The sequence below is a fragment of the Solanum pennellii genome, chromosome 5 (assembly GCF_001406875.1).
Source record: "Solanum pennellii chromosome 5, SPENNV200".
NCBI lineage: Eukaryota > Viridiplantae > Streptophyta > Magnoliopsida > Solanales > Solanaceae > Solanum > Solanum pennellii.
In genome coordinates this window covers 7,903,934-7,914,402 of record NC_028641.1, presented here as the reverse complement: position 1 = coordinate 7,914,402, position 10,469 = coordinate 7,903,934, and the positions used below count along the sequence as shown (strand labels likewise).

Genomic DNA, 10,469 nt, shown 5'->3' with positions numbered 1-10,469 from the left:
GGATCGGAGTGTCACGTTCCGACACGATAAGAATAAAGAGAAGTAGTCTGGAATTATGTTAATATACTCAACTCAAAGAACCTATTTCCCAAATGAGTATGGTGTGGAGGCTTGAGTCCTCATAGATGTGCTTGGTGTGTTGCCAATGGTTGTTGTACTTGTTGATTGTCACCTGTTAGGTATTGTGGTTGATTTTACATTATTATTCCGTATATATATATTGCTTTCTATTTTGAGTTGGCCGATGATACCTACTCAGTACTTGTTCCTTGTACTGACCCCTACTTTTATTTCCTTCTTGTTGTTTTGTGGAGTGCAGCAAGTGCACCAGTGACTTCGACTCGTCCGCAACTCTAGCCAGTCTTCAGCACGTCAGATTTCAGGGTGAGCTATTATTCCTAGCTCGGGCTGGATTCTCTTCTTCACGTCTTGATGTCTTTGAAGTTCGGACATGGACCATCGTTTTACTTATTTTAGTTCTTAAATACTCTTAGACTTAGTAATTTGAGGATAGATGTTCTTGATGTGATGACTTCCAGATTTTGGGGATGATAAGTATTATAATTTAGAAGTTTATTTAATTGGTTATATTAATGAGTTTTGGGTCTTTCGCATTATATTTTGTTCATTATGGTTGAAATATTGGTAAAACGTTGGGGTTTAGATTTGTTGGTTCGCTCACATAGGAGGATAAGTGTGGGTGCCACTCGCGGCTCGTTTGGGTCGTGACACACTTATTTTTAAATAGAGAAAAAAATAGAAACTAATAAAGTGACACTAATTCGTACTCCTACAATTTTTTCAAATTATCAATGTACACAATAAATGCATGTAACTCTTTTTAAAAGAAATTCCAAAAAACGATAAAATTAGAGAACATTATTAACATATTTTTGATTATGGAAAACAAATTTTATGTTAAAAAAAAAAAGAAGAAGTAAAACACCACTTATGTTGAAACGATGGAAATAGTAATAATTAATAATATGACACTAAATAAAGAAGAAGTAAAACATCACTTATTTTGAAATCAAGAAAATAATAATAATTAATAACGTGACACTAATTAGTACTCTTATGATTATTTCAAATCAGTATTCAATTTACAAAATAAATGTATGTGGGTGGCTTTTTAAAAAATAAATAAATCAAATAATAATTATTTTACTGCATCATATATTACTTATACGATACTCACGTGAAACTCACGTCCCGTAAAACTAGTAATAATAATAAAAAATAGCACAATAACCCTTCATTTTAAAATAAGAGGTGTTTTTAGGTTACTCACGCCTCATAAGGAAATTAGGCATTTGAAAAAAGTGATATTCACTTTTTCTAATTTACTTTTAATAAATACAATTAATTTTTTTTGTTATTTAAATAACGATAAAATTAGAAAAACATTATTAACGTGTTCTTGATTATAATATAACAAAATTTATTTTATAACAAACAAAAATTAAAAAGTTAAAACACCACTTATCTAAATGAAAAAAAAAAATAGTAATTAATAACATAACACTAACTAGTACTCCTACTATTATTTCAAGTTATACTATTATTTTAAGTTAGCTGTCGATGTACAAAATAAATGCATACATCTCTTCTTCTCTTTTTTTTTTTTTTAAAAAAGAAAAACTCAAAACTCGATGAATTAGGAAGAACATCATTAACACGTTCTTGATTTTGTAAAACAAATTTTATTTAAAACAAAAAAAGAAAAATTAAAATACCACTTACTTTGAAATGAAAAAAAAGTAATAACTAATAACGTGACACTAATTGATACTCCTACATTATTCCAACTTAATTGTCAATGCATAAGATAAATTGATAAAAATGGAAGAACATTATTAACGTGTTCCTGATTATGTGAAACAAATATTATCATTTTTTTAAACAAAAGTAAAACACCACTTATTTTGAATGAAGGAAATAGTAGTAATTAATAATGTGACACTACTTTGTACTCCTATGATTATTTCAAATTAGTTGCTAATTTATAAAATAAATATATGGAGCTCTTTTTTTAAAATTGAATAACGACTATTTTACTATATCGTATGCTATAAAAACGATACACACGACTGATGCACGTGCTGTGAAATTAGTAAGAATTTTAAAAATATAGCACAATAACTATTCATTTTAAAATAACTGGTGTTTTTAGCTTGTGTACACCTCTTAAGGAAATTAAGTATTCCTAAAAAGCAAGATGCATTTTTTCAAATTTACTTTTAATAAATGTATGTAATTTTTTTTATTATTTAAATAACGACAAAATTGCAAGAACACTTTAATGTGTTCTTGATTATTATGCAAAACAAAATTTATTTTATAGCAAACAAAAAGTAAGAAATAAAACATTACTTATTTTGAAATAGAGAAAAAAATAGGAACTAATAACGTGACACTAATTCGTACTCCTACAATTTTTTCAAATTATCAATGTACAAAATAAATGCATGTAACTCTTTTTAAAAGAAATTCCAAAAAACAATAAAATTGGAGAACATTATTAACATGTTTTTGATTATGCAAAACAAATTTTATGTTAAAAAAAAAGAAAAGAAGAAGAAGTAAAACACCATTTATGTTGAAATGATGAAAATAATAATAATTAATAATATGACAACTAAATACATATAATTCTTATTATTTATTTAAGTAATGATAAAATTGGAAGAACATCATCAACATGTTCTTGATTATATAAGGCAAAAATTTTTATTTTAAGCAAAAAAATAAAAAAATAAAACATCACTAATTTTAAAATAAAAGGAAAAATTAATAAGCACTTATATGATTATTACAAAATAGTAGTCAATTTACAAAATCGAGGTAAAACTACTTTAATTTTTCCATCTTGCCCTCCCAATTTTATTTTATAAAATATATCTAAAAACATAAAATAAAAAAAAGTTTCAGTAAAAATACATATATTATTTCAAGTTTCTAAAAGGGCATTAAAGAAAAAATAAATGAAAACTACTATGAAGCTCAGGGAGTATCTTGGAAAAAAAATGCTGTCACTTTTTACATTACATTGACATTTTCATTAGAAATAATATTAATTTAATACTCTAAATGAAGTGATCGTAATTAAAGTACTACAAATTCTTTTTATTTCCTATTAACTCAATTTTTGAAGCTTTTTTCATTATTTGAATTAATTAAATTATTTAAACTTTAAAATTTATATTTAATTTTTTAAATATTTATCCCTTTTTATCTTATATTCTAGAAGATAAAATATACTATCTAATAACAATAAAAAATATAGTTTAATTATTTCTTTAAATATTTTTTGATTATATAATGCTTCACAAATTTACTACTATTATTTAGTACTTAAAAAAAAGAAATACTATTAATTTAGAAAAATGATAATGGGGGCATTTTGGGTAAATATAATTGAGACTTCCAAGACATTTGTTGCAAATTTAGTTGAGAAGATTGTCGTGCATTACTAGTCTCATTTGTTCCTTTTTAACATTCTTCAATTTATTAGTACTCTTATGATTATTCCAAATCAGTAGTCAATTTACAAAATAAATGTATGTGGTTTTTAAAAATATAAATAAATTAAACAATGATTATTTTACCGCATCGTATATTACTTATACAATACTCACGTGACATGCACGTGTCGTAATACTAGTAATAATAATAAAAAATAGCATAATAACCCTTCATTTTAAAATAAAAGGTGTTTTTAAGTTACTCACGCCTCATAAGGAAATTAGGCATTTGAAAAATGTGAGATTCATTTTTTCTAATTTACTTTTAATAAATACAATTAATTTTTTTGTTATTTAAATAACGATAAAATTGAAAGAACATTATTAACGTGTTCTTGATTATGTATAATAAAATTTATTTTATAACAAACAAAAATTAAAAAGGTAAAACACAACTTATCTAAATGAAAAAAAAAATTAATAACATAACACTAATTAGTACTCCTACTATTATTACAAGTTAGTTGTCAATGTACAAAATAAATACATATATCTCTTATTCTCTTTTTTTTTAAAAAAAAAACTCAAAACTCGATGAAATAGGAAGAACATCATTAACGCTTTCTTAATTTTGTAAAACAAATTTTATTTAAAACAAAAAAGAAATATTAGAACACCACTTACTTTGAAATGAAAAAAAAGTAATAACTAATAACGTGACACTAATTGATACTCCTACGATTATTCCAACTTAATTGTCAATGCATAAAATAAATTGATATAAATTAAAGAACATTATTAATGTGTTCTTGATTATGTAAAACAAATATTATTTTTTTTAAAAAAAAAGTAAAACACCACTTATTTTGAATGAAGGAAATAGTAGTAATTAATAATGTGACACTAATTTGTACTCCTATGATTATTTCAAATTAGTTGCTAATTTATAAAATAAATATATAGAGCTCTTTTTTTAAAAATTTGAATAACGACTATTTTACAATATTGTATGCTATAAAAACGATACACACGACTGATGCACGTGCTGTGAAACTAGTAAGAATTTTAAAAATATAGCACAATAACTATTCATTTTAAAATAAGTGGTGTTTTTAGTTTGTGTACACCTCTTTAGAAAATTAAATATTCCTAAAAAGCGAGATGCATTTTTTGAAATTTACTTTTAATAAATATATGTAACTTTTTTTATTATTTAAATAACGACAAAATTGCAAGAAATGTGTTCTTGATTATTATGCAAAACAAAATTTATTTTATAGCAAACAAAAAGTAAGAAATAAAACATCACTTATTTTGAAATAGAGAAAAAAATAGGAACTAATAACGTGTCACTAGTTCGTACTCCTACAATTTTGTCAAATTATTAACAATGTACAAAATAAATGCATGTAACTCTTTTTAAAAGAAATTCCAAAAAATGATAAAATTGGAGAATATTAGTAACATGTTTTTGATTATGCAAAACAAATTTTATGTAAAAAAAAAAAAAAAAGTAAAACACCACTTATGTTGAAACGATCGAAATAGTAATAATTAATAATGTAACACTAATTAGTACTCATATAATTATTCTAAATTAGTTGTCAATTTCCAAAATAAATACATATAGCTGATATTATTTATTTAAATAATGATAAAATTGAAAGAACATCATCACCGTATTCTTGATTATATAGACAAAATCTTTTATTTTAAGTCAAAAAAAAACAAACAAAATATCACTTATTTTAAAATAAAAAAAATATTAATAAATAAATTAACTTGACATTATTAGCACATATGATTATTACAAAATAGTAGTCAATTTACAAAATCGAGGTAAACTACTTTAATTTTTCCATCTTACCCTTTCAATTTTATTTTATAAAATATATCTAAAAACATAAAAAAAAAAAATCAGTAAAAATACACATATTATTTCAAGTTTCTTAAAGGGCATTGAAGAAAAAATAAATGAAAACTACTATGAAGCTCGGGGAGTATCTTGGAAAAAAAATGCTGTCACTTTTTACATTACATTGACATTTTCATTATAAATAATATTAATTTAATACTCTAAATGAAGTGATCGTACTTAAAGTACTACAAATTCTTTTTATTTCCTATTAACTCAATTTTTGAAGCTTTTTTCGTTATCTGAATTAATTAAATTATTTAAAGTTTAAAATTAACTTTTTAAATATTTATTCCTTTTTATCATATATTCTAGAAGATAAAATTACACTATTTAATAACAATAAAAAATATAATTTAAATTATTTCTTTAAATATTTTTCGACTATATAATGCTTCACAAATTCACTATTCGAAAAAAAAAATAGTATTAATTTAGAAAAATGATAATGGGGGCATTTTGGGTAACTATAATTGAGACACCCAAGACATTTGTTTGCAAATTTAGTTGAGAAGATTGTCGTGCATTACTAGTCTCATTTGTTCCTTTTTAACATTCTTCAATTTATTTTCTCCTCTCTCACTCTCTCTGTATTGTATGTACATGGACAACACTCCACTCTATAGACTCTGCTCATAGACTACTCTAGAGAGAGAAACAAAAACAAAAAACAACACACAGTATTTATCTTCTTCCTCATTTTCAACTAGAGAAGAAAAACCCCAATCTCTAGTAGAAGAATGGAGAACAGTGGTATCATTCATGGAAATCTTGATCCTAGAGCTCAAGAATTTATACCAACCTATCCATTTAATAATAATTTTTTGCCTGTATTTCCCAATCAATTTTACTACCCTTTTTCATGTCCTCCTCCTCATCCACCACCACCACCACCGCCGCCGCCGTACGCTGATGTTGCACCAGTTCCGTTACTCCGGCCGGCGTATCTTAGCGCTAACTCACCGGTACCTACGCCTATTTTACCACCACCAAGTTCAATGCCTACAAGAACTTTGTTGTTATGTATGGTTCCGGTTGATGTGAGTGAATCGATTATTCGAAGGGATTTAGAAGTATTTGGGGATGTAAGGGCTGTGCAAATGGGAAGGGTAAGAGAAGGGATTGTAACGGTTCATTTCTATGATTTAAGGAACGCGCAGACGGCGTTAATGGAGATTCAACAGCAGCACATGCAGCAACAGATGCGTTTAAGGAGGCATTATTATGAGTTCATTGAAAATCAAAATTCTATTCCACCAGTTCCACCGCCGACGGCGCGTGGACTCGTTGCTGGAAAAGCTGTTTGGGCTCAGTTCACTTTTCCGGTCACTTCCGCTCTTGTTGATGGGAATAATCAAGGCACACTTGTCATTTTCAATTTGTCTTCTCAAACTTCTGCCGATTCTCTTTTTCATTTATTTCAAGCTTTTGGTATGTTTCTTATTCCCCTTTATATGTTTTGTGATTCTGGTTGATTTCTTCGATTCATGTAATTTTTTTTTTTGGGTTCGAATAGGGCATGTGAAGGAATTGAGAGAGACACCAATGAAGAAGCATCAAAGATTTGTGGAGTTTTACGATGTTAGAGATGCGTCAAGGGCGTTGATGGAGATGAATGGTTATGATTTAAATGGGCAGCCATTGCTGATTGAATTCAGCAGGCCAGGTGGAAATAACAGCAGACGCTTCTCAAAAGGTTTTCAGTATTCTTCACCTACCAAATTCAAGAATAATTACTCTCCACCAAGAATAGCGCCGGTATACAACACTTCACATTCCCAAAATCAGAAATCAAATTATGTTAAAGGAAACCCTAGTGGATGTAGCGGAAGTGAGAGTTCAGGGACTGGTGGTTCAGTTCAAGAATCATTAGCTTCTTTGTGTATATCAAATAATAGTAATGTTAGGATTGGGAAGAATAAGAATGTCAAAAAAAGCAGTAACCACAGCATTAGTGCAAGTAGTAGCAGTGTTACAAGTTGTTCTCCAAAACGTCCACAAAAACTGTTCCAACAACAAGCAAATAGCAGCAGCAGCAGTAGGCCATGGAAGATGGGCTGGTCATCAAAGCAGGCAAAAGATTATGACCCTCGTTTTCTAATTAAAGAAGATGCCATTATGGAATCAAATTGCAGAGATTCCAGAACTACTGTCATGATCAAAAACATACCAAACAAGTACAGGTTAAATTCGTCTTCATTTGTTCCCCTCTTTATATATATATATATATATAAAAACACATATTATTCTGATTCCGTTTGTTTTCATACATAAATTCTGAAAATACTGGTAATTTATCATGTTTCCTTTGGTCTACTAGTTCATAAGAAGTAGATGAGATTGGTATTTGATAGTATTGAATGATTTTTGGTTTTAGATCAAACATTTCACATTGATAAAGAAAATAAAAATAGTTTTAATATCGGTATTTGGTTTATTTGACTGACATATATTTGGGGTCTGGTGTGCAGTCAGAAGCTGCTGCTGAACATGCTGGACAACCACTGCATTCACTGTAACGAGCAGATTGCCGACGGCGATGATCAGCCAAAATCCTCTTATGATTTTGTTTATCTTCCTATCGATTTCATGTAATCTTCTAAAACATTCCATTTTTATTTATTTCACTGAGTATTTTTTTTCTTCTTCTAATTGATGATTTATGGATTTTGTTAGTAACAAGTGCAATGTGGGATATGGATTTGTGAACATGACTTCACCGCAAGCAACGTTGAGACTGTACAAGGCTTTTCATCTTCAAAATTGGGAAGTTTTCAACTCCAGAAAAATATGCCAAGTTACTTATGCTAGATTACAGGTATGTTCCTTCCCCTCAAAGATTAAGTTTCTTGTGCACTAATTAAGCTTTAGTTTATATATGAATAATTATTTTTTTCTTTTTCAAAATAGCATTTCGTTATACGATTGGCCTCATCTTTTGTAATTTTCTTGGAAGATGAGTGTCAGGTTTGAAAAATTGACAGTGAACATTTTTTTCAATTACCTCTCCAAATAATCAAAAATTAATCTCAAGCATCATTTTTACTTTTTTCATGTAAATAATGGTTTCTCCGTTCATTTTTATTATTTAGTACATATTCTTTCAAAAGAGCTAATGATAAATTAAGAATTTAAGTAATTAAATTGTCTTTTTTTTTTGTTCTCAACTAGACAATAAAAATGAATATTTATTTTTAATATGTAGTGGATAAATAAAAATGAACACGGAAAATACTTGCATGAGTTATAAACATGAATTTGGTTTACTACTCTCTCCCATTCAATATTAGTTTAATTTTTGTTCAGTTTTCAAGACTAATGTTATAGTGTTGTTTAAATTTTATCCTTGATTAATTTGTATTGGAATTAGTGATTCATTAATATTTCCTTATTTTAATCATAGAATTTGACAATAGTTAACAAGGATAAAAATGAAAAATTAAGTGTGTGTTAATTTATTTTTGTTGACACCTGAAAAATTAAATTAATATGGAATATGGGAAGAAAGTAGTAATTATTTGTTTTGATAAAATCAACAATTTGGAATTGAAAAATCCGTATTATTTGTGAATTAGGGAATTGAAGCATTGAAAGATCATTTCAAAAACTCAAAATTCCCATGTGAAGCTGAAGAATACATGCCAGTGATCTTCTCACCACCTCGTGATGGTAAATACTTAACAGAGCCTAATCCTATAGTTGGAGGTGGCATCATAAACTCTTCCTCTTCCAACAGTTGCAATAGTAATGATGAGAATGAAGGAAGAAACGGCGGCAGTAGTAGTAGTAATAGTAATGGTGACAATTAGATGATTCTTCAACATTTGCTTGTGTGCGCATGTTGGCGTCTTGTGCTGGTAAGTAATTAAAAGATCAAAACCCGAAGAAAAGAGAAAAGATTTGCAGCAGTGATGGTTTAAATGTGAAAAAGAAGCATTTCCATGGGTGGATGAAAAGAGATGAGAAGAAAACAGCTTGCTACCACCCAATGGGTTTGCGTGTAAATCTCTTTTCAACTCACTCTATCTTGGGGGAAGAGACAGACCTTAGCTTCCTTTTAACTCCTCATACTCAAATACCTGTGTATTTCTAGCTTAGCTTTTTTTTTCCTATAAAAAAAAAAACTAGTTAAAATTTCAATATGTTTTGATGCTTTGTTAAAGTTAAATCAATAGTTTTGTTGTCAATCTAGTTAAAAAATGTATTGGTGAAATTCTTCTCTCTTATTTATTAGTTTCTATAAACATCAATAATAATGTTTGTTAGTAGTAATATAATAAAACTTTTTCTGAAGAGAAGTGGCTTAATGTCAACATGAACAAGGGACTGTAAATTGAGATAATATTAGTTAATACAATTTTTTCCTGTTTAAAAATAGACAATACTCTAAAATTCTTTCGATTTATATCCGAAATTTTCATTACACATTTTAACTTCACGAGTATACTATTACCCTTATTTTTCTCTTTTTTACACACTTAAACGCTAATATGTCATAATAGGTGAGAACACCTCCTCTAAGCGCGTTAGAAGGTGAGAACGTCTTAAATTTTGATGAATATTCTCTTTGTTCAACGAATATCTTCTCCGCCATTAAATAAACTATTGTTTCTTCTTTCCCACCATTAGCCCTTGTTCCTTTTATAAAAAAAATATCACGATTTTCTCAAAAAAACAAAGTATGATTTAATTGTTTATGTTAATTTCTACTTTAAATCTTGAATGGGTCTGTAATCTGCTCTAATTTTTTATTCAGATCTCTGATTTGAATTTTCATGAAATTCATTAAAAATGTAATTAAACTTGAATAAGCTTTGTAAAGATCAATTAGACGCAATGTCACTCTTAATTTCACGAATCTACAGAAAACCCTAAAGGATAGAGCACAAACTCGAAATAAGGTAAAAAACTAACCTTTTACTAAATCAATTGTAAAACTACGAAATCAAATTGACACAACAAAATCATTCAATCATCAATAGAAATGTATATGCAAATGTCGAAGGAGATGAAAAGGAGAATATATATATACATATATATATTTTTGGGTCTTTTATGTTTTAGGAGGAGAATGTGTGTGTGTGTTGCGG

At 27.8% G+C, this 10,469-nt stretch overlaps 1 protein-coding gene across 1 annotated transcript; it reads left to right on the top strand.

The window, feature by feature from the left end:
• The first annotated feature begins 5,947 nt into the window (after nucleotides 1-5,947).
• LOC107019168 (protein terminal ear1 homolog) lies at nucleotides 5,948-9,603 on the top strand. Its single transcript, XM_015219742.2, has 5 exons — nucleotides 5,948-6,810; nucleotides 6,896-7,562; nucleotides 7,851-7,970; nucleotides 8,056-8,197; nucleotides 8,955-9,603. Exons 1-5 carry the CDS (start codon nucleotides 6,120-6,122, stop codon nucleotides 9,186-9,188), a joined length of 1,854 nt encoding a protein of 617 aa, XP_015075228.1. The 5' UTR covers nucleotides 5,948-6,119; the 3' UTR covers nucleotides 9,189-9,603.
• The last annotated feature ends 866 nt before the right edge of the window (nucleotides 9,604-10,469 follow it).